At 46.4% G+C, this 24,613-nt stretch overlaps 2 protein-coding genes across 3 annotated transcripts in view; one reads left to right on the forward strand and one right to left on the reverse strand.

Moving 5' to 3' along the window:
- Positions 1 to 20,519, forward strand: part of PLCD1 (phospholipase C delta 1) — a 55,835-nt gene extending 35,316 nt beyond the window's left edge. For both annotated transcript variants that reach the window (XM_065666891.1, XM_065666890.1), the window contains exons 5-15: positions 1,067 to 1,295; positions 2,413 to 2,614; positions 4,101 to 4,245; positions 5,283 to 5,432; positions 10,801 to 10,968; positions 12,589 to 12,745; positions 14,560 to 14,676; positions 15,438 to 15,616; positions 16,122 to 16,254; positions 18,819 to 18,968; positions 19,346 to 20,519. In XM_065666891.1, coding sequence (XP_065522963.1) covers positions 1,067 to 1,295; positions 2,413 to 2,614; positions 4,101 to 4,245; positions 5,283 to 5,432; positions 10,801 to 10,968; positions 12,589 to 12,745; positions 14,560 to 14,676; positions 15,438 to 15,616; positions 16,122 to 16,254; positions 18,819 to 18,968; positions 19,346 to 19,437 — 1,722 coding nt within the window. In that variant the 3' untranslated portion in view covers positions 19,438 to 20,519. The remainder of the gene's footprint in view (positions 1 to 1,066; positions 1,296 to 2,412; positions 2,615 to 4,100; positions 4,246 to 5,282; positions 5,433 to 10,800; positions 10,969 to 12,588; positions 12,746 to 14,559; positions 14,677 to 15,437; positions 15,617 to 16,121; positions 16,255 to 18,818; positions 18,969 to 19,345) is intronic.
- Positions 20,520 to 23,144: 2,625 nt separating this feature from the next.
- VILL (villin like) overlaps positions 23,145 to 24,613 on the reverse strand; it is a 35,381-nt gene continuing 33,912 nt past the window's right edge. The window contains exon 20 of the mRNA XM_065666889.1: positions 23,145 to 23,766. Within this exon, the coding sequence (XP_065522961.1) occupies positions 23,653 to 23,766 (114 nt within the window). The 3' untranslated portion in view covers positions 23,145 to 23,652. The remainder of the gene's footprint in view (positions 23,767 to 24,613) is intronic.

The following is a 24,613-nucleotide window of genomic DNA, read 5'->3' on the forward strand; positions in this document are numbered from 1 at the left end:
TGTGGCGCTCTGTCAGAGCTCTTATCTGGTGGAGAAGTTCAAACGTCAGAGAAAGGCTCTGAATCACAGAATCACAGAATCCCAAGGGTTGGAAGGGACCTAAAAAGATCATCTAGTCCAACCCCCCTGCAAGAGCAGGGTAACCTACAGTACATCACACAGGAACTTGTCCAGGCGGGCCTTGAATATCTCCAGTGTAGGAGACTCCACAACCCCCCTGGGCAACCTGTTCCAGTGCTCTGTCACTCTTACAGTAAAGAAGTTCTTCCTGATGTTAACGTGGAATTTCCTATGTTCCAGTTTACACCCATTGCCCCTTGTCCTATCACTGGATATCACTGAAAAAAGCCTAGCTCCATCATCCTGACACCTACCCTTTACATATCGCAGCTCCTTGAGAAGATGGTATCTGATTCGGCATTTTGTGGAGATTTTGTTACTTCGTGGGTTTTGGATGAGAATGGAAAATTTCCATGGAAAGAGGGATTTTTTTCATACCTGAACATGCACATGTTTTGCAGTGTTTTTGAGTTGGTTTAGATGCCATCCTTGCAACCAGCCCTGCTACTAGCTTTGACAGTCTCTCTAGGCCTGAGCTCAGACCCACTAGGGTCAAGGGAAAAGGTCAATTTACTTACTGGATTTTAGGCCACAGTCCCTATCAGTAGTTTAAGATGCTTTGAGTTAATTGTTTCCCTGTATTGCTCCACCTCATGAGATCAAGAGTCACATTTCTCTTGAATTTTGATTTGTACTTACATTGTCTTGAGCTGTCCTAACGTATAGTTTGCACTGTGTGCAGTGCAGTAGAGCTTGAGGTCATGGGCCGTGCCTGATGCTTTTCAGCACACAGTTAATATGAGTCATAATGATAATTGTAACTGTTATATGACTGTTGGCCTTGTCAATGAGAACCATTGTCAATGACCAACTGCTTCTCATTCACTGGCCAGTAACTGTTTCCAATTATTTTGTGTTCTGCGTTGTGTAGCCCTGGTGCAGATTACGGCTGGCATATGCCAGAAGGAAAGAAGGTTTTCACTCCTTCTCCCCTCTACGTTTACAGCACTGTGACAAGTCCAAAACAGAGGCTCTGGAGGATGATGAGATAGAGGAATTTTACAAGATACTGACAGAGAGGAAAGAAATAGACAAGATATTCCAAAAGTACTCAGATGCAGAAGGGTTCATGTCCTGCCAGAACCTGGTGAGGTTCCTCTATGAGACGCAGCAAGAAGAAGATGCTGTTGTTGCTGCCCCTGCTTTAATTCAGAGATACGAACCTAATGAAAGAGGTAGGTTGGAAACCTTATCTGGTTTGGTTCAAAATCTTGCTTTTGTGATGAACTACGAATTGTTTTGCTGCTGTTTCCCTCTGCAGCCATGTGTGGCATTTTCTTCTCACAGCTGCTTCTAAAACACCAGTCTTCTAGAGGAACATTAGCAACTGTAAGAGAGGAGGGCACAAAAGAGCCTGGGAAATACTTCTCTTCGATTTTGACTTGGGTTCACTGAGCAGCTGGAGAGGGGTTGATACAGAGTTGGGTAGGAGATGATGAAATTCCTGAGGGAAAGGCTCTGATGGTTTATTCAAATGCCAAGAACTTGTGTGGCTTTGCAAGGTTAAGAATATAGCAGTATTTCTGTTTTCAAGAGGCAGGAATGGAGGCAGATGTTTTTGAATGTGGACACCTGAAAAGCCATTGGGTGATATCTGAGTAAAGGGCCAAGAAGGTGACAGCTGTTTAGGAGAGCAATCACAGAAATGTGTTCTGATCAACAACTAAGTGAGTCGCCAGTCTGGAGTACCTTGGAGGACACGTTCAAGAAGTTAACACAGGATCATAGGTTTTGCACTGTCCGGGTATACCTTCAGGAGAGGCACAGTGCTTTGCAGATGTCAGACTTGGGGATTAGACTGAGATCTAGCTCAGTCCTTCAAGATGGGAAGATCGCAATTTCTCCACAAAGTTGGGTAATTTTGCATTTACTCTTTGCAAGTCATGTAGTCATCAGATAACCTAGACACGATTTATCTGGCTATGTTTAGACATCTGACAACTTCTCTGAATTGGTATGGAGGAAGCTTGAAGTGCTCAAATGGAGATTTTTATACTGTAGGTCTCTAGAGAGGTGAGGTAAGGGCTGTCATTGACACTTTAAAGGTGTTATCAAGGACAGTAAATGTCATAAGAAGCTATGCTTGTAGAGGAGTTTTAGAAGCATGTTCAGGCAAATGAAACTGTCATCACTGTCTGAACAGCATCAATATCTTTACTATTAGCTGAATGCCTAGGGAGCACATTTTGCCTTTGAAATTCTCTGGAGAGCAGCAGGCATCATGGTGAGGATGGCAGCACCACCGGGTGGTATCAGATTTTCAGTAGGGGTTTCTGTCTATTTATCTGGCAGCCAAGAGGGGCAACGCCATGACCAAAGATGGTTTTCTGATGTACCTGCTGTCCGATGATGGGAATATATTCAACTCCTCCCACCGTAAAGTTTACCAGGACATGACTCAACCTCTCAGTCACTACTTGGTGTCATCCTCACACAACACCTATCTCATGGAAGACCAGCTCACGGGTCCAAGCAGCACAGAAGCCTATATCAGGTAAAGATTGTGTATTTGTGTGTGTGTGTATTTATGTATGTGTGAGTAGCTGACCCTTCTCTCGTAGAAGACATAGGGTGCATCTATATTGCTAGGTGCAAGAGGACTGAGAAGCTATCACCCACCTTGAGACCAGGTAATGAAGGTTGTCCCATGTTCACATCAGGGTAAGCTGTTTCTAAGCCAGGTTGTCTATGCCCTGCTTTTCAAAGCACTTTGACCAGGGTCTCTGCTGGGCCCCTTGTGGTGTCCACCTGACTGTTAGATGTATAATTACTACATTTAGGTGTAGTTTAAAATATCTACAATCATGTGGGAACCACCTTGCATTACTTCTGCTATGTCCTGTATTTTTATCAAGTGAGACAGTGTTTCCTTATAAACAAACCAATGACTGCAGTTCTGACTTTAGTGCTTATCTGATTCTCAGGGAACAATGGCTGTCTAGAATCACAAGCTCAAAAGAGAAGGGAGCGAAATATGTCACAAGTTGCCTTTCAGTAGCTGCTTGAATTCCTCTTACAGGATCTTAAAATTACAAAATTATATTTTGCTTGAAAAAACCCCAAGAAACCCCATGATTCTGGCACAGGTTGCCCAGAGAAGCTGTGGCTGCCCCATCCCTGGCAGTGTTCAAGGGCAGGCTGGACGGGGCCTTGAGCAACCTGGTCTGGTGGAAGGTGTCCCTGCCTGTGGCAGGGGGTTGGAACTGGAGGAGCTTTGAGGTCCATTGTAACCCAAATTGTTCTGTGATTCTTACTGCAATAAGTTAAAGGGAGTTGTGTTAACTGAAACGTGTAGGGAGTAACTGTAAAAAAGACAGGATCACCTCTTAGGTAAGTCTGTACAAGGGGAGCCTACACTGGAAAGTAAATTGAAATGAAAGTATGGATATGTTAGAGGCAGGAGTTTCAAGTAGAAATTCAGTCTGTAAACCCAGTTTGGGAAACTGGCCCTCAGCAGTCCCCCCAGCTGTGGCAGAGTTCACACAGCTCCCTCCCTGACAGCTCTGAGGATTCATCTCTCATGTCTTATTAGACCTAGATGAAGAAGTCACATCATCCAGGCTTCTTGACCTGGCTTCTAAGGCTGAATGTCTTACTGTCTTTCTTCCAATGCAGGCACTCTCGATTTTCTTCTCTTCACCATCTTTGGGAAAAGTCTTGGGGCACAGTCATGACTGCCCTTTTTCATCTGGCACTCACTATATCTTCTTCTTTGGATAATTCTTACCTTGGACTTACATTACCCCCTTTCTCAGATCCCACTATGCTTTCCTTGCTCAACCTTGAGCTCTCTTTGCTGACTCTGAGCTCTCCTGGTCCCATCCTTTTGCCATCTGTTTTCCTGTTTTTCCAAGCTCCTCTTTTCTTCCTTGCTTCCTAAACTTCCTGTCAGTCTTCCCAGGCAATACCTGTGCCTGATGCACCCTCATGAGATGGAGCAAAAGGTTTAGAACCCAACCAGGTCCCTTCTTTGTTTCCAGAGCCCTCACCAAAGGCTGCCGCTGTGTGGAACTGGATTGCTGGGATGGCCCTAACTCAGAGCCTGTCATTTATCATGGCTACACTCTCACCTCCAAGATCCTCTTCAGCGATGTCATTAAGGCCATCAAGAACTATGCTTTCAAAGTAAGGATGAGGCACCACCTAAGATTTCTCATATTGCACAGTCCAAGACTGGTAGTGGGTCTCTGCCCTCCCAGCAGAGAACATAAGCCATGAAGACTTCACCTTAGCTTTTCTCATGGGTATGAGATGTGTCCTTCTTTGTGGGCATTCATCTTCTGCTTTCTGCAGAGGTCCGTTTTGAGGAGTTGCAGAGCACTATATCCAAGGATGAGTTTGAATCTATACCAGCACAGCTGCATCCTGGACCTCAGTGCAACAAAAATAATGCCCAATATCTTGAGCATCCTTGGTGGGAAGTGCAAACAGGCCCATGACTTGTGTGGTTTTGGTGTCTCAGGGTCTGCTGTTAGTTTAGAGGAACCCATGTGCATGTGTTTTGGAGGGACTGATGCGAAAGTCTGCTTCTATTCTGCTTTAAAAGGAATGAGAAGGTCTGGAATCTTGTATGGCAGTTCTGGGCCAGCAGCCTTTAAAAAAACCTCGGGTCTGTCCAGACTCACTGGGCTTTCTGCTATTTTCCTTGAGTGCACTTTTTACTAGTATCAGTTTTTCTTTGGGGCTATAAAGCAGTGACAAAGCCAGTAACTTCAGCACACAAAATGACCAGGAGGGATCACAGGGAACCACATCAGGCCTATTCACAAATGGAAGGAGGATTCATGTCACCTAAGGATTTGAGAAACCCTAGTGATTTCAAACCCTCCCTTCCCAGTCCTTCCTCTGAGGTAGGAAGGTGCTCAGACCCACAGTGCAAGTGGAGAATGGAGGCACAGGGAGCCTCATTAAACTGCCCCAGCAAGTCTGTGGGACCTGACTTAGCCTGCTGCCCTGTCATTGGGTCATCATCTCCAGAAGGTACCAGCAGTAGCTACTGCACAGGTTGTCCATTTTTGACAAATGCTCATTTTAATAGAATGCTAGACCCTACAGTTGACCCACTCACTTGCAGAGAAAACAGCACTGGGGTTTATATCAGTTGCTGTAGACTGGTGAAATTGCAGAGTTCACTGATGATGTTTGTTGCTGTCTTATTGTAGACCTCACCATACCCAGTCATCATCTCCCTGGAGAACCACTGCAGTGTCGACCAGCAGAAGGTGATGGCTCAGCACATGACGACAATTCTTCAGGACATGCTCTTGGTTGCCCCAGTCGATGGAAACAAATCCCAGTTCCCCTCCCCAGAGGTAAACAAGGATACTCTAGCACTTTCTGAGGGTGGAACAAGAGAGAGGTCTGCCTTCTTGCTAGGTGCCAGGTAGCGGACAATATGCCTGAGGACTGGTGGGAACTGCATTTGCTGAGGAACAGAGATTGTCTGTGGGCAACTGTGGAATAAGGAATATCTAGAAGTAGCCTGTGCACGTCAACCACAAAATGCCTGGTTGCTCTTTGTTTATTGTCTAAGGTCTTGGAGGAGACATTCCTGCAGCACTGAGGACATTCCTGGTTCCTTTACCAAGAATGTCCTTCATCCCATGAGGAGGTTGCTTTTCTGGCTTTTCACAGAGGAGCTGAATCCTGAGAGTCTGTCTTGTGTCTTCTCCCCACACCACAAAGCTGAATATGACCTTCTTCAGGCTAATCCTCTGAAGCACTGTTAGGTTGCTGCATGTGCAGAGAACATTAACACCACAAGGAGTGACTACAAGGTGTCTCTGTGGTTTTAATCCAGCAAGACTGGATACTACCCATACAGGTAGCCTAAATTTATATAGCGTGAAGAGTTCTCCCACTTAAAATGGCCTGGTGGGGCGGTGGGGATGAAGATGCCCGTGGAGAACAAGGGGAGGCAGAAGGCTACATAGAGATGCCCTTTGATTCCCATGAATCAGGGCAGCCACGAAGCTGGGATCTGAACTTGGATCCTGCAGGCAAAGAAGGTATACAGCCCTTAACAGTGGGCCACCACTATAAAGTCATTAGCTGACAATTAGAAAAAAATTGGAAATGGAATGTTAATGTGAAAAAAAAGTTTCCAAAACAGAAGCCAAAATGAACCATTAATCTGTTCACCCTTTGGGTTTGTGTTTTCTTTCTCTCTTAAGCACTTTGGAGAAAGGGGTTTCTGTGTGGATAGCTGCAGTTCCTTTTAAATTGCATTTCTTTGCTAAAGAAATCATTTGCTAAAAATTGGATGAGCATGCCTAGCCAGAGCTGGAAGGAGTTTGTGTGTGGGATAAAGCTGGCAGTCATCAGGGGAGAAGAGAGGAAAATGATCCACCCAAAATATCTTCTGTATTTGTTCATCCTCTCTCTCCCTGATTCCCCTTTTGTTTGGGATTGTCATGCGTCGCTTGATACAATGCCTAGCACACAGGGAAGCTGATCTGGGTTGGTCCCTGGGCACCAGTACAATAAATTAGGATGAATCATAACTTTTAATGCTGCTGCTTCAGCAAGACCTTTGCACTGACACAGACAAGGTGACTCCATTTAAGAAGTGACTCTCCCAGGGTGAGGATACACCCAGCACAGAGACAGGTCTCTGCAGGCTGTTACCAAGTTGGAAAAATCAGTCTTCAGTGTCACCTCCTGGATTATTATTTATCCTTAGTGCAGGATCAGGAAGGCTGCTGGTGGCTTTTCAGAACACTGCCTTGTGATCAGGGGAATGAAACAAAGAAAGGAGAAACAACACGGAAAGAAATGTGTGATGCGTGTGTAAGGGAATAACCCCAACTTCCCAAAGATGTTTTTCCCATTCCCGTGATTGTCTCCTCTCCTGCTCAGATGGACACATGGCCCCGGCTTGAACAAAACAGCCCAGATCTACCTTAGTGAATGGTTTGGACTTACATGCTCCACTGGAGGAACTGATCCCTTTAGTTTAAAGGGAGAAAAATTGCCAGTGCAACAAAACCTATCATTTTCCTTCTGCTACTTTTCTTCTGCCTTCCTGCTATGTGAACTGAGAGAGCACAAAGAGCTGAATTGCTGCTTTTTTTTTTTTTTGTTGGAAAATACATTGAAGCTGAAACATTAAGGGAAAAAAAAAAAAAAGCCAAACTAGAAACCTCTTGGATTTTCCACTTCCTTATGAAGCTGACATGGGGAAGCCTGGGACAATGTAGTATTTTTTATATTAGAAAACAAGGTGGGATCTGTCTGAGGCTGAAAGGCTGTAAATAAAAACAGGCAAAGCATTGCTTGCCACAGATTGTGTTAGCAAGGCAGTGTCAGTAGTAAAAGGAAGATCGACAGAGTTTGGATTCATGCTAACGATTCATGCCACAGCCCAGGGCACCACATCATTGGGCTCCAATCAGGAACAGTATTGGGCTACACAGAGCATCTAAATATCTCCCTCAAGCTGCTGTCTTTAGATCCCAGTAGTAAATTAAAGGCTTGTAGGATGAACAGCTAAAAGCCACATGAAAGCTCCAGGCAGTGTCAGGGAAGAACTGATCCAGTCTCTGCTGCTGATTGCTTGTTGCAGGTCTTTCTACCCTATCCCTGATCTGGAGATTACAGGGGTCTGCCAGGGCTAATTCATCCTGTCCCTGCATTCTAGCTAGAAATGCTGCAAAGACCAGCCCTGGAACAAGACTAAAACAGTTTCTGACATTGCATGCAGCTATTCAGCATATCAGGCGTATCTGGAAACCCCTACAGATTTTTGTTCCTGGATTTCCTTGTTTACAATGGTGGCTTTGGGTTTAACAGACCTGTCTTGGTAGGTGACCCTTAGGGACGTGAGCCTGTGTAGTTGGGAGTGCAGCGGCAGGAGCCTCTGCCACCACTTACCTCCACTGTTCCACCAGCTCTCCCATCCATTGCTGTGTCCAGTGTCCCCATTCAACATCACTTTGAGCCATGCAGCTCAGAAACCAATTCCAGTATAGCAGTGGTAATGCAGGGATCAGCAGAACGGGGCACTGATGAGCTGAGTGTCTTTTGCCTCAGGCTAGAAACAACATCACATGTAGGGGAGCCAAGAGAGATGGAACAAGTGCATATGTGTGTTTTTTGTCTGCCTGTACCAGCTTATTTAAAACCTTGTTAAAGAAGACAAGCACTCAAATTTAGGACTTTGCTTCCTAGCACCCATATTAGATGAAAGAAGACTGTTTGGGACTGGCAGCTTCTGCAGGGTGAATTCAGTGCAATGCTACTGTAGAACAGCAGGAAATGGAGATGAAAATACTTCATTTTGAGGTGAATTTCACCCCTCATTTTATACCAATAAGCTAATGCATCTCTTCTGGAGTTAAGTGGAACATGGACTACTCTGCTTTGTAGGCTTGGTGGAAGTTATCTGCACAGGGGATACTAAACCTCTGCAGCACTGAGGACCCACTGCTGGGAGCCCTGGTATGGGGTGTGGTGAGGAGACAAGCTGGAGGCTGTGTTGCTGTGCGTTCTCCGCTGATGTATTCAGCCATGTAGGATGGTCTGTGCTGGAAATTACACCTCCCACTTGATGGATATGCTGTGGAGAAGCTGGGGAGAACATGGAGAAGCTTAAAAGAGGGTAGTATCCCTTCTGGTAATTAAGAATCAAGCAATCTGCCCCAAATACCATGTCTCTAGTTCTCTGCTCTTGAGCTGTGAGATAAGGCAGTAGCACTTCTTATGGGATGCTAGAAAGCAGAGGCAGATAATATATTACATAGCAGGATGATACCTGCAGCCTGTGAAGGACGAGGTCCCCAGTGCAATCCCTCTGGTCTTGTCCAGTTGGATTGTTGACTGGAGCCTCAAAACTCACACAGAACTGGATTTCATCTTCTTCCAGTAGGTGTTGTAGAAGAACAGTGAGAGCTGCATGTTGAGGCAGGAGGGTGGGAAGAGGCATATGAACAGCAGACTGACCTGAGACTCTGAAGAGGAGCCGACTCATTTCCCAGCCATGGATGCGAAGAGCTGTGAGGGCCACAGCTCTGCCTGGAAGAGAGCTGAGGAGCTGGGAGGATGGAGAATTGTCTGGGGATGGGCAGAAGGATACTGCTGTACTCTGAGTGCTCCTTTGGGCCTTTTATTCCCAGTAACTAACTGGTGCATTCCTTCCAGCTGCCTTTGTGTAGCTTTTGAGTGGCAGGGAAAGCGCCCCAGCGTAAGCAGCTCATTTGTGCTAGCTGAATTAAAATGCTCTTGGCTGATTCCTCAGGTACCAGTTTCAAATTTCAGCTCACAACAAGCTTTGTCCAGAGTTTTGGGTGGTGAGGAGTTGGGCTGGTCTCTGTAAAGATGTGATGCAATTTGCTTGCACCCACAAAGGGGGAATTGTGTTCTTTGAAAATGCCTCTGCTGCTTTATAAAAGGTTCTTGGTTTTCCACAGCCCTGTCATTTGAGAATGATGGGGTTTGTTGCTTTTGCTGTTGTGGAAAGGGCAAGTAGAGGGTTTTGCAGAGAAAAGTGGAACATGCTACACAGACTGAGGGCTATATTTGCTAATTCCAAGATTGCTTCTTTCTGGAGTACTAGCACCCTTCAAAGCCAGGACTACTGAACACATCCAGGTGGCAACAAGTCTCTCACTTGACATCACTGGAGGCTGCAGGGTTGAGGTGTGTGCCTGATTTTAATGCATAATCCTCTCACTTAGAGATTGCACCCAGACAGTCACCCTTCTCTCAGCACTCCTCCGTGCTGCCAACATCACTGCTGCATCATTTGGGTTCAGTCAGCCCTCTCCAGGCTTCAGCCTTCCACAGTTAGGTCTTGCACAGGTGTGGTGGTCTGTGAGCAACCGTGCACTGCTGGTGTATTTCTACATCTGAGGGTTTTTTGTGGACTTTGAAAAAGGCTGGTGAGAGTTGACTCAGCACAACAAATATGCTCCTTGGATTGGCTCAGCAGCCAGCTGTGTTATGTTGGCACATGCTGCTGCTTATGATTAGTGCTGTACCATGGTAGCAGTCACAGGAGAAGCCCTTTTCAGAAAAGGAGGTATCTTTGGGAAGGGTCTGGAAACTCTTCCTTAGGCTGTCAGCACCTTAGGGTGCTGACAAGATCCTTTACATATTAAAATCCCATGTCTGCTTGGCAGAATACCTCTCCCCCCATTAAAATACCTAGTGGAGCAGAGGGCTGCACTGCTTCAGTCCCTGTGTGGCTGTCATCATTTCCAAGTTGTGCGTGTATTTATAACCATACATTGCAGAGGCTGGGGCAGATTAAAATTCAGGGCCACACAGAGGGGCAGAACAGTGCTGTGAATAGCTCCCATGAGCCCTGACCTCCAGGCTTGGCCTTGTTTGCTGAGCCACATTCAGTTTTGAAAATAGTATATTTTTACTGCCTCTAAACAGCACAACAATTTCAGTTTTCTAGTTGAGGGGAGGGTCAGCTCTGTATCAGGGGGGAATCAGTGGGCTATCTAGTGTCTTCAAACTCATGGCTTGTGGTCTCAGAGGCTGGCCGGAGGCAGGGCAAGAACTCTGGAAACAGAGACTTATTACACAGGTGGTTACCTGTGTAACCACCAGTGACTGATGCAACTCCAAAAAGCTCTGGAGTTGCAGCTGAGGAGCTGTTATACCCTTGCTCCTTCAGGGTGGTCTAGAACCTTTTCTAATCACTGGCTATTTTGTACACTTTTCCTTGTGCAGCAGTTAAAAGGGAAGATCCTTGTGAAAGGCAAGAAGCTGAGCAGACACGAGGACCCTGCTGGAACAAATGGGAACAACAACCTGGAGGCAGAGGATGTCTCTGATGAAGATGAAGCAGCTGAAATAGAAGATGAATCTGTAAAGACTGAGATACAGCAGAAGGGGAAGGTAAGTAAAAGAATTAACTGAGTCCTGAAAAGGGGCAGACCTGGAAAGACAGAAAAGCTATGAACAAGATCTTTGCCAATTGCAATGGCTCTGAAACCCTGCATCAGGAAATCCTGTTTTATTAGCCTGTCCTGTGACTCATGCTGGGAAACAACTTTATAGGTGGATTTTGTACCATGACAAAAACAAAAAAAAACCAAACAAACCAAACCAAACAACTGAAATAGCTGAATTCACAATTCACAAGGTGAATTGTTGAAATAGCTGGAGCTAAGAATCCTGGTCCTTGCTCAGCTTAATGATCTCTATCCCAAGAACAAGCAGAGATCTTGCAGAGCCAGCCAAGCATGAAGGTTGGCTTCTTTCCTTAAAATGAGGCTGGAGGACCCTGCAGCTGCGTCCTTTTTGGGTACATTTTGGGACATAGCTGCACCCTCACAGGCCATGTGTTTCTCAACAGGAGGAAAGAGGGAAGGGAGAGCTATGGATCTGTGGGGAAGGGGTGGTGAGTTACCAAAGAAATTGGAATTACCATTTTTGGAAGAAAGTGCTGGCCTTTGCACCAGTATTTTACTCCCTCATGCGTGGAAATTCATTTTTCCAGACCATAGGTCACTCGACCAGGTTCATAGGAGATGTAAATATATTCAATCCCACAGACAGCAAAGCTCATTGACACTGCCTCTGGATGTGGTCTGATCTATGCTTCCTTTTGCTGATCTGCTCAATCTTTGAGGATCTTAACTTCTTTCTCTGAACTGTAGTCAACAATGTGTATAATTTTGAAGTCTGTCATTTTCTTTTCTTGCCTCTAATGGGAGCTGGTGGCTAACACTTCACTCTTGCACCAATGAATGTGGCTGTGGCGTAGGAGGCGTCAAAGCATTGTAAGAGATTCCTAGTTCAAGGGGGAAAAAGCCCAAGCTCTGTGGAGGCAAAAACGTCCTTCACTTTCCCTTATTTCCAGGTTTGCATGCCTGGGACCAGGATAGTAGGGAAAACTCATTGCTAAGACTCTTTTGTAAAGTTTAGCAAGTGGAGGCAGCCATTAATGCTGAAATACAAGCGGTCACACAGAGAGCAGCAGAAAGGGTATCCCACCAGCAAGGAGAATCCAGATGGAGAACATCATGCAACAAGGGTGCTGGGACAGCAAAGCATCTGTTGTGTAAAATCCTCTCTTAGCTCTCCACTACAGACTAATTGGGTTGGTTGCTACTGTGTTTATAGCCCTAATCACTTGTGAGTTGTGATAGTCAAGCTGAAATACTCATTCATATAATAACATGCAAATAAATGCAGAAGGAGGGATGGCCCAGATGAAATATTCTTGGTAGTAACACTTGGAAAGTAAGTAATACTATTGGACAGGCCAAGATGGGCCTGAGAGGAAGTGATACTGTGAGAGGTGGGATTAGAACTCCATGCAGGGCAAGGCATATGGCAGGGGCAGCCCGCCCCTTTTCCACCCTCTTTTTTGCATACGGATGCACTGAGTGTTGATAGTGTGCACCCTTTTCATGTGAAGATGGTGGAGAAGAGAAGCCTCAGGTGTTCTAGACAAAACATGATTATTATTTTTGAGTATGACTGCAGAAACTCTTGCTCTCCTGCTTTTAGAGTGACACCTTGAAGCTGGCCAAGGAACTGTCAGATACGGTTGTCTACTGCAAGAGTGTCCATTTCAATGGCTTTGAGGACCCCAGCCATCCTCGAGCTTTCTACGAGATGTCATCGTTCACGGAGAGCAAAGCTCTGAAATTAGCCCAGGAGTCTGGTATGTATGTTCTGCCCTGGCAAAAGGCCATCCTCTGTCCCAGTCCCCTGCTAAAGGAACAGTGGTTAAACACAAGGAAAAGCAAACCTGAAAGACAAAGGTTATGATCTCTTTGGTTATGCATGTCACTGAGAAAGTGGGAATAACTTAATAACATAGAGGCTGTTACCAAGAAGAGCATTTTATACAGGTAGTTCATATTTGGCTAAACTCACTAGGCAGAGGAGCAGTATATATAAAGCAGAAACAATTTAGCTGGCTAATGAAGTTGCTAAGCCACTGTCCATCGTATTTGAAAAATCCTGGCAGTCAGGTGAAGTTCCCGACGACTGGAAAAAGGGAAATATAACCCCCATTTTCAAGAAGGGGAAAATGGAAGACCCGGGGAATTACAGACCAGTCAGTCTCACCTCTGTGCCTGGTAAAATCTTGGAGCACATTCTCCTGGAAGGCATGCTGAAAAACGTGAAAAACAACAAGGTTCTTGGTGACAGCCAGCATGGCTTCACTAAGGGGAAATCCTGCCTGACCAATTTGGTGGCCTTCTATGATGGGGCTACAGAACTGATGGACAGAGGTAGAGCAGTTGAGGTCATCTACCTGGGCTTGTGCAAAGCCTTCGATACTGTCCCACACAGCATCCTTGTCTCTAAATTGGAGAGACATCAATTTGATGGATGGACCACTCGGTGGATAAAGAACTGGCTGGATGGCCGCACACAAAGAGTTGTGGTCAATGGCTCAATGTCAAGCTGGAGACCGGTAACGAGTGGTGTCCCTCAGGGATCGGTGTTGGGACCGGTCTTGTTCAACATCTTCATCGCTGACATGGACAGCGGGATTGAGTGCGCCCTCAGCAAGTTTGCTGATGACACCAAGCTGTGTGGTTCGGTTGATACGCTGGAGGGAAGGGATGCCATCCAGAGAGACCTTGACACGCTTGTGAGGTGGGCTGATGCCAACCTTATGAAGTTCAACCATGCCAAGTGCAAGGTCCTACACCTGGGTCGGAGCAATCCCAGGCACAGCTACAGATTGAGCAAAGAAGGGATTCAGAGCGGCCCTGCAGAGAAGGACTTGGGGGTGTTGGCCGATGAGAAAGTGAACATGACCTGGCTTCAGTGTGCGCTCGCAGCCCAGAAAGCCAACCGTATCCTGGGCTGCATCAAAAGGAGTGTGACCAGCAGGTCGAAGGAGGTGATCCTGCCCCTCTGCTCTCATGAGATCCCACTTTGGGAGTGTTGTGTGCAGTTCTGGTGTCCTCAACATAAAAAGGACATGGAACTGTTGGAACAAGTCCAGAGGAGGGCCACACGGATGATCAGGGGACTGGAGCACCTCCCGTATGAAGATAGGCTGAGAAAGTTGGGGCTTTTCAGCCTGGAGAAGAGAAGGCTGCATGGGGACCTCATAGCAGCCTTCCAGTATCTGAAGGGGGCCTATAAGGATGCTGGGGATGGACTGTTCATTAGGGACTGTAGTGACAGGACAAGGGCCAACGGGTTAAAACTTAAACAGGGGAAGTTTAGATTGGATATAAGGAAGAAGTTCATTGCCGTAAGGATGGCGAGGCACTGGAATAGGTTGCCCAGGGAAGTTGTGAATATTCCATCCCTGGTGGTGTTCAAAGCCGGGTTGGGCAGAGCCTTGGGTGACATGGTTTAGTGTGAGGTGTCCCTGCCCATGGCAGTGGGGTTGGAACTAGATGATCTTAAGGTCCTTTCCAACCCTAACTATTCTATGATTCTATAACAAGAGGAGACAAAATTAGCTGCCATCACTAAAAGAGCCATTTTCTTCTGTTTTTTCCATAGCAACCAGTTTTATTCATCACAATGTCAGGCACCTGAGCCGGATCTACCCTGCAGGCTGGAGGACAGATTCTTCCAACTACAACCCCATTGACTTGTGGAACGTCGGCTGCCAGATCGGTGGGTGCAAGTGGGATGTCAGAGAGGGTCACCCAGGCTGGCTCACCCATGGCCTGGCTATGGAAGGGCTTCAATTGATGTAGAAGTGTGATCTCAAGCCCTTTGCAGGCAGAGAGGCTCAGTGGTCACTGGGAGAGGTCAGCTCTTCAGCCAATGCTCAATGGCTTTTCATAGACCATTTTCTGTCCCACCTCAAAACTCAAAACTGTTAGGAGAGCCTTTTCTGGATATCTATTTTGGTCACAGCTTCTGTACTTCTACACAGAGAGTTCAAACATGAGGAACTCTGTGGTCTAACCAACAGAGGAATCAACGTCCCTCAGGATGGCAAATGAAAATAGGCAAATCTGGGCTGGAAAGGAGGTTTTATAATGAGGCTAAGTATCCAGAGAAACGATCTGAGAAGGATTTGCTGGCTTCACTGCAGGCGATAACTCCTTCAGCACAGAAATAAATAGGTTTATCTAAAACATGCAGTTGCTCAACCAGGTGACATAAACTCAATATAGGAGACTTTTTGATCCTGTTGAAGGCAGGAGGACAAATGAGATGGCTGTAATGGCTCCTCCTGCCTCTAACGTCTCTGCAAGAAGTCCTCTGGGGTAGCAGGCTGTGAGGGTCAGAGTTTATCACTGTTCTTTGAAGTGTGGAAAAGCAAATGTTTATGTCCATGAAGTGCAATTTCATGTGAACAAAATTAGTATGAAAAGATTACCATTGATTTATCTGAAAGTGACTGAATTTATCTATTTATGTTGCAGTTGCCCTGAATTTCCAGACAGCAGGCACAGAAATGGATGTCTACCAGGGTCGATTCCAGGACAATGGGTTTTCTGGGTATGTCTTAAAGCCGGAATTCCTCCGGGATGAGCAAACCAAATTCAATCCAAAATCCATCACAGAAGGAACATGGGGGACAAAGAAGAAGCTTCTGCTTAAAGTAAGAATAGAAGTTGGAAACTATCTCAGTAGCATCCACCTTCGGGGGGGCATGTAGGTTATACCTTCTCCTGGCCAGCTGTATCCCAACCCTACTAATTTCCCACTGCTGGGTTTCTGCTTCAGTCCTGCATGGGCTTTCATCCTCAGGGACTTACATATTTAATGTTTGGCAATAGGAGAGGTTAATGACAATATTCACTGTCGTTACACAAACATAAGGCAGACATGCAGTCAGCGGTCACCACTGTTGCTTACAAGTACGATCTAATCACTGTGGGGACAGTTAGAACATTACCTGTCTCTTAGCCAGCTGGCTGGGCTGGAGCAATGTTCTTGAGGTGTGTTGGCTCATGACAACTTCATCTGAAGGATGTCACTCACTCTGGAAGATCAGCAACAGCTTGTTGCAGCAGGTCCTGCACTCCTGGAGAAGGAGAAGGAAGTCTGCCAGGGAGCCTCCTCTCCTAATGATGACCTGACCTCCTCCTCTGTTTCTTCCACAGATCATCTCTGGTCAGCAGCTGCCCAAGGTGAACAAAAGCAAAAACTCCATTGTTGATCCTAAGGTAACGATAGAGATCCACGGTGTCCAACAGGATAACAACAAGAAACAGACCAAAGTCATTGAAAACAATGGTAAGAGGTTTTGTTCCATGCAGTGCTCCCATGGGGCAGTAAACCTTTCATTTTATGTAGAAAAGTGTTCCTTGCCAAGACTGCTGCCCTGTGGCCAGGCTTGCTCAGGTGCACCCAAGCCTCCCCACGCTAGGCAGTGTCACAAACTCACAAAAGATGCTAACTCAAGTTGCTCGGAGCATTGCCCAGGTGAATTTTGAGTATCTCAAAGGATGGAGATTCCTCAGACTGTGGGCTCTCACAAGCGATCCTGTCTTTAACTGAGCTCCTGATAAAATAAGATATCCCTATGCTTAACCAGGAATTTCCTGTTGCAATTTGTGCTTATTATGCATTAAGCTTTTGCTGTACATCTGTAAGAGCATGGCTGTATCTTCTGTATAAGGGAGTAGTGGAAGATGGTAATAGTAACATTAGCCTCAAAAACTTGACATCTTCTCATATATGTACAAAAGGAGAACATTTCCTTTAACTCAGAGCCCCCTCACAAGGCAGGGACACTGCATCTGCTCATTTTTTTGCCTGGAGTGGCACAAAATAATGCACATCACAGCAGTATTACAGGTGAGGGATGAAAGCCATAAGCTCCCACCTCCAAGGAGCCTGGCTCAAGCCTTACGCACCACTGACCTTGGAGATCTCACAGACATTGCACTTCCCTGTGGGCCATTTCTCCTCGATCAAACATGGCAGGGATTTCTCTATGTGCAGTGAATACTGGGGCCTTCTGAGTTTGCAGAGGGCAAGTTCAGCTCTCTCCTGGGAGAGCAGCGAGGCAGTAGGGGTCTGAGAAATCAGTCATTACCCTCCTGCTGACAAACACACAGGTACACACACACACTGCTGTTCTGTGTGGAGTAAGAGCCAAGTGCTAGAAAGCCAATGCATATTTTCCTCCCTGCTAACAATGTTTCCCTTTTCCTCTTTCCTGTTTGAGTAAATCTGGCCTGGCTCCTAAAGCTCATGGCCATTTCCGTTACTTACAGTGATTTTTATAATGCCTGGAGTGAAAGCTGCATAGGGAATGTTTCAGACCTGCCAGGCCTGTTCCTTAGGGCTGCTCAGCACACCCTGCCCCACAGCCAGTCCCTGGCTGGCTGGAGTGATACGGGGGTGATGCTGGAGGGAGTGTTGCTCAATGGAAAGTGAATCAAACAATGAAAACATCAGTGTTGGAAAGAGGCAGCTGCAGTGAGGGGGTTGCGTTTCATGGGCTGAGGTTTCAGATATGTGACCGTGCTTCAGCAGTTCACCTGGTTTGATGTTTTACAGTTGGACTTACTCTTAAGGGTCTTTTCCAACCTAAATGATTCCATGATTCTATGATTCTGTGTTGGTGGGACCGAAGAAGGGTCTATGGGCACAGATCAGGTCATAGCAGAGCAGCTGTGGAACTCTAGAAGCTGTGGAAACCTGCTGGCTCAGCAGCTCAGGGCATCCCACCAAGGCTCTGAGACGGGTTGAAAATCCTCCCTAGAGGAAGTGAAGTGAAGTGAAGAGGAGTGAAACTATTGTCTTAGGGCTGATGCCTTTCCCTTGACTTTCATGATTTCTGCTCCCATGGAATCAGCAACACTGTTTTTTCCCCAAAGATGAAGGGGGCAAGGAGCAGATGTGTGTTTTCTGAACAGTCCAGTTAATTTAATCATATGAAAGTCCAAATAAATTGCACCAGCATGAGTATTTTGCTATGGGACTGTCCACAGGCCCATCTCAGCATTTTCAGGGCCAGCTGAAAGATCCCTGCTTCCTGCAGAATCAACTACAAATCCGCAATGAACAGCTGACATTTTGCTGTTCTTGGGCTGATGCCAGGAGGGTTTCAAACAGGGTGTCCTCTCCTGTTTGTTTCTGGGGAGTGGTTTATGGACACTGCAGAGAGCATCCACTGTGACCTGAAGAGAGAGCATTGAGCTTGTTCTTCAACTCCCACCTGATATGACGGTCTCTGGTATTATTTGCTTTGTGAGTCCGGACCACAAGATCCTTATCCATAGGGCTCATCTGGCTGTCTCAGTCACTGCCCTTACATGAGGAGACATAAAACATTTTGTCCATAGACTTGATGATGCTTTTGTAATCATAAACCTTTCTTGCAGGTAGGGAAACGGAGGCACTGTGTAGTGACTGTTGGATGTACTCCAGCACTCAGTGAGGCTGTTACAGCACAAAGGCACAGGTCTTCTTTCTGCTCTTCTCTGGCTTAGGGCTGCAAAAGTTTGCAGGTGGTCCAGTGGCAACCAGAGACATCCATGTGTCAGCCACTGAGAGCATGTAGAGCAGAGCTGAGTTCAGCTCCCTCCTGCTTCTCATTGCCTTCTGGGACTGTGATGCTGAGGTCTGCAGTGAGCAGCCTAAGCTAAGATTTATTAATACCAGGTGGGAAATCAGTATCAGAGCTGGGAACAATGCTCTCAGCCCCTGCTATGACCTCTGGCTTCAGCCAGGCAAAGTCTCCATCTATTTGCAAGCTTCTCTGGCTGCCATCCTTGCTTGTGAGCATCTCTTGCTTCTTTCCTTGTTTGTGAAAAGCTCTGACCATCATTCTTGTCTATGTTGCCCAGGCTTTAACCCAAAATGGGATGAAGAGTTTACATTTGACATAGAGATCCCTGCACTTGCCCTGGTTCGGTTTGTGGTGGAAGACTTTGACATGTCGACCAAGAATGACTTCATCGGGCAGTACACCCTTCCCTTCACCAGTCTGAAGCAAGGTAAGGCCCTACTCCCTGTTCCTCTCAACAGTGAGCCTTTGGGAAGCTCCAGTGTCCCAGAGGAATGATCTGCATCCATCACACCTCAGGTCACAATAGGTCCCCTCTCTGAGGTATGGGCAAAATGATGAATGGTTTATCGGGCAGCTGTTAACACTGTCTCTGGGGAAGGGAGCCCCTCATCGCCAGTGGCATTGGGCACAATACACCATTACGAATGCTCAGAGCCATGGCTCTCAGACCTACCTGTTCCGTGGGGTACTGAGAGCAAAATGCTCTGAGACAGAGGAGATGTTTTTGTGGAGTCTTGGCAAATGTTACCAAATAGTTTTCCAGCTGGACTAAAGGCCACTTTCCATCTGTCTCTCTGCTTCCAGGTTACCGCCACATCCATCTTCTAACCAAGAACGGAGACCCGTACTCCTCCTCCACCCTTTTTGTGTACATCAATATTGAGGACTGTGATTAGCATCTCAGCTCTTTCACAGTGAACCTCATTATGGATGTAGAAGGAATCCAGCATGTGAAGTCTGCCAATGTCAGGGTCCCATCAAATCCCCAGCACATTCTCTGGAGCAGCCCGTGGTGCTCCACAGGACCTCTGATGTGAGATAGCCATCAACTTTCTTTCTGTGTGCTGGAAACATCCTGATGCTGCTGTTGAGATTAATCCTTTTGTACCTGTTCGGCCAATCCAGCTGTGGTTTTAGCTCACTTAGTGTGTGATTTTTTAATTTTGCTTTTAATGAGAGGATAGGAACTCCTTTTTAGCAAAATACAGCTCTTGGGTTGGGTTTGGTCAGACATCTGGACAAAGCATCTGTGCAAGAAAACACCCGCCCTACCACTGACATCAGTGGCCAGATGCCAGGTGACTTCTTGCAGCTTCAGATGTCAGCCGTGTTTCACCATATGAAGTCTTAAGCGGGGACTCGATTCTCCTCTTTCCTGTTACAGATTTAAAAAGAGAGCTGCACTACAAAGCCCCACGTTATATAACTCGGCTTCCCTTTTGTATTATAATGAAAAATACATGAACACTACTCCGCCTGTGTGCCTGGCTCTCGGCCAGGGCTCTTTGCAATCACAGCCTCGCTCTGCTCCTCTGAAGGAGAAAGAAGCTGCCGAACGGCAGAATTCCCTCTAACCCAAAGCGAAACCTGCTCAAAGGGACCTCAGAGAATGTCTTTTGTCAGTGTCAGTGGAAATACGCTCAACTGACCGTAGGGCTTTTTTTTAAAACGCAGTAGAACTTTCTTCATTTGTGTTTTTATAGAAAAACGTCATTTTTTAACACGGAGGAAGTGGCGGTAGGAGCTGTTGTAAATGTTAGCCTGTCCCACTTGCACTGTAGAGGTAACCTAGCACAGACAGACAAGAGTGCTTTGAACAGCAACAGAGTATTTATGGCAACAAGTGATTTTTCTTCAAGTACAAAGTTAAGGGAATATTGTTGAAATAAAATAATATATATTTTGAAGTGCCAACTATGTTACTAACAGTATGTTAGAATATTAAAACAATCTGGAAAAGTCCAGTTACTTGTCACTATTTGCCTTGTCTTACTTGAATGCAGCACACATGAAGTCAGAGATGACCTGCTCAAGTTCTTCAAGCTATCAGTCTTTCTGGGGTTTTCCATGCCTGATGGTGGAGAGGACAGGTTGCTATCAAAGAGGTTAATGTCCCTTTAAATCTATTCCATTCCCTGCTTATTTCTGAGTCCAGAATAGCCTGGATTTGCTAGTCCTTGGGTCCACAGCAAAACTGGGTTTCATTTAATCCTACCTGGAGTTTCTTATGCTGCAGTTTTCCTTGCCAGACACATTGAAGTTTCCTCTTCACTACAATACTGTGTGATGCTGTAAACCAGTGCCAGATTAAATGTGAATTATACCCACAACTCAAAGGTTCATATTGAATTAACAACTAAGAGTTCAAGAGTGGCAGAAGCCACAAAGGCTGAACAGGGTGTCCCGCAGTGCCAGGGGCTTTCTCTCAGTTCACCTCCGGAATGGGGAGTTAGTACAGGGAGACCCATTTGAAGGCCAAGGCTGGAGCATCCTTGACTCCAACTCAGGGTGAGTCAGATTAACCTGCTGAGCTGACTGAGAGCAAATTATTTGTGGTTTGGTGTTGCAGGATTAGACTTCAGTGGATTATTGAGCTAAACCAGCCCTCAGCTGCCTGCTGTAGTCAGCACCAAAGTGGGAGACAAGGGAGTGGATAGAGATGTGGGGCAGGACCACACTATTCATGGCCAGAGTGGGCTTATATAGACAACACAGAGAGGCCAGGAGTTTGTCTGCTTGTTGTGCACTTACTTACATAAAAGTAGGCAAGATTGGTGGGAAAAGAGAACATTTCTCATCAGGTAGGCACAGCTGGGGGAAAACTACTGGAGCCAGGCAGAAAGTAGCTGTGATGGAGACGGAATGAACCAGAGCAGGATAGATAATGCTGCAAGGTCTCCTCTCTCTCCAAAGGAAGGAGCATGGTCCATGCTGTTACCATAGGATGTCATCTCTGAGCAGATTAGGAATTTCTGGAGCCCCATTATAAGGAAGAGCTCTGGTGTAAAGAGCAGCAGAAATAGGACATGGCCCACCAGACACCACAACAAAAGCAGCAAGTGACATGAAAAGGAGAATGTGGGTGAGAATCCTTCCTTTAGAAATCAGAGGCAGAGAGTAAAAACAACTCTCCCAGTGGGGAGAGGAGAACAGCAGCAGTTTACAACAGGTCCAAATACCAGAAGGCTCTATTATCTGTAAAATTCCATTCTGGTTTCCAAGTCCTGGCAGAAGCGCTCCTCTCAAGTGTTGGTGAGCATTGTGGCAGCAGGAATTAAAGCCATTTGTAGCAAAGTGGCCCAATCTCCATAACCTGACTGTATTTCTGCTCATCTCCATTTGATTACGTGATGCTCATTAGTCCCACACCCAGGGCTGATAAGGTGGCAGTGGTGCATTTTATGGAGAAGCACATGCGATCTGTTAATTTGGAAGCTGGCAGGAGCATGCTGCAGCGGGGTGATGCAAATATTGTTGCTTCCATCAGTGGCAATAGCAACTGAAATAGGGATAATGTGCAGTGATTGTATCTAGTGTGGACAGGTAATTTGGCTCTTTTGTGTCTCTGACTCTTACCTTATGCTGCATGGGGTGGGGTGCAGGATTCTATGGGTTTCTGGCTGGACCCTCAAGCGGAAATTGGACAAGTGGTGGCAGGAGCATGGAGGTAATGATGGGGTGGTGGCTTATTTGCAATGACTATCAATTCTTAAACACACAGATTTATCCAGAAAACCCCATCACCTGCAAAGGTTTGGGCAGGTCCATCTCATGGGTATCGTGGGGTTTCAGGAGCAGGGTTTATGGACATGGCAGGGGACAAATGGTCCTGGCTATGGTGTTCGGGAAGAGATGGGGTCCAAAACCTCCTTGGTTTGTTTTTCACTTTTCAAAAAAAATCCAAATTCTGTTAAAGACCAGGTGTTTGAAGGATCTCTGGCCCTGCAGAGCTTTTACCTACTGCCATCCTGCCCCACATGCTGATCAAAGACACTCAGAGTGCTGCGGCTGGCTGTTTATTAGCAATCACTGATCAGGTTGGAAATGGAGTAAAGCTGCAAAACCACATCTTCTGAATTCTTAAACATATGTGTTTCTTCTTTTAGTTTACAGTTGTATCCCTTAGTCACTGATCGCTCACATTTCCCCCTGCCCTCCCCGGTCAGGCTAAGCTCACAGTGTAGAATGAGCTCTTATCGCAGAGATGGATCCTGATAAAACCTTCAGTGGTACATACTCTGTCTCAGGTCATACCCCAAACCCACCCAGCTTCCCCAAGCCTGGGGGCAGGTGGACTCTTAAGTTCACCTGATTGTGCTCAGGGAGGACAGGCAAGATTGGAGATGCTGTCTGAATGGGAGGAAAATACAGTCTTGTCTGGCAGTCAAACCCAACAACAGCTGTGTCTAGCTCTTAGTCTCATCATCCTTTTGAAAAAGATCACCTGATAAATATGCCCTTAATAAGTAAGGTTTTTTTTCCAAGCCAGGTTCTTGTTTGTTTTACCTGCACTGAGCTGTGCATTTTAGTCTACAACTGCTTCTTGCTGTTCTTTGGTGAATAGATTTTCTGCAAGGTGAGAAGGGTCAGAACTGTCTGGGCTACACCATCAAATATCTGGTTACTCCATTACCTTTCTCCTGATCTCAAGGCTCCCCCTCTGTCCTCCTAGGGCTTCCCCCTCCTCTCCCAATCCAGAATTCATGTAGCAGCTGCAAGTGGCCTTTGCCTTGCATAATTTTAAACTTCTACAAATGAAGGAAGATCACGACCTTGTGCACGTGGCAATTTGCAAAAGGGAGAGGAAAGAAGAGGCTACGATTGTGTGACACACACTTGTCTTCATGGCTATCAGCAATAAAGTGTCAAAAAGAGGCAAAATCATCCTGCAAAGTCATTCCTGCAAAAGGTTTTACCTCCTTGGATTCAGGGTTTGTGGGAGAAAGGAGCCATCCCCTGAACAGTGGCTGTTGGAATAACTGCATTGAGATGGGCCTGATTGAGATGTTGGGTTGGGTTCATTGAGCAAATGTCTGTACTTCTTCCCTGCAGCTCCTAAGAAGGCAAGGTTTGGTCCCAGAGTCACTGGATGCCAGATGGCCCCCGCGGTCTCAGAAGAGTCCATACTGCTTCTTCTCGTTCTGCTGCTTCCATTTGGGCATCTGGTAGAACTCGTCCTTGGACTTCCCAAAGATATCGTAGAAATCAGCATCAGAGAGATAGTACTGCAGGGGGAGGAGAGAGCAAGGACAGGTCAGCTTTGGCTTTTGCAGAGACTGGGACACCTCAATCAGCTGCATCCCCTCCTCGCCGTGCCATCAGTGACCTCTGACTCCAGGCCAACAGCTCCTGTCCTTGTGGTGGGAAGTGGAACCCAGCAACTGTTCCTCATCCCACTTCTCAAAGCACCAGGGGAACAAGCCCACCAGCCCAAAGGGATGATCTGGTTTTGAGGGTTAGCATGCTCTGGCTGGAATTTGGCCTCCACTAATCATACTGAGGCCAGGACAATTCCTGGTGCATGGGAGAAGTTTTGCTAGCCAAGGTTGTGGGTGGCAGTAATTCACAGTGAAAGCATCCCCCCCTTGCTCAGTCCCTTCCCCCAAATATGCCACTGGAAATGTTCACTCCCATTGTTGGAAAGAGAGAGAGGTTTGTAGATAGCAGGCTCATCACTGATACTGAGAAAGACCCAGTGGGAAACAGAAGTTGCATTTTCCCTGGCATTTTGGGCAGAAGATAGCACTCATGTACAGCCCAGCTGAAATACATCCATGGGCATTGCCGTGGGACAGAGCTGCTGGTCCAGCTGTGGATCAGCTCTCTCTGGCTGAGGGGGTTGGCCTTTGCCAGGAGATCTGTTGGGGCAAGACGTCAAACATGGGCTGTAGAAAGTAGAGGGAATCAACCCCTTGTGTCTCTCCCATCAGCTTGCTTTGACACAGCTACAGAAGCTGCTGAAATCCTTGGGCTGATCAGAAATCTGAGACCTGGCATTCCTCCCTGTCCCTGGATGGGATGTGCCGAAATGCAAGCTTTCTGACAAGAAAAACCGAAGAGAGAATGGTCCCT

This window comes from Lathamus discolor, chromosome 2, assembly GCF_037157495.1.
Source record: "Lathamus discolor isolate bLatDis1 chromosome 2, bLatDis1.hap1, whole genome shotgun sequence".
Taxonomy (NCBI): domain Eukaryota; kingdom Metazoa; phylum Chordata; class Aves; order Psittaciformes; family Psittacidae; genus Lathamus; species Lathamus discolor.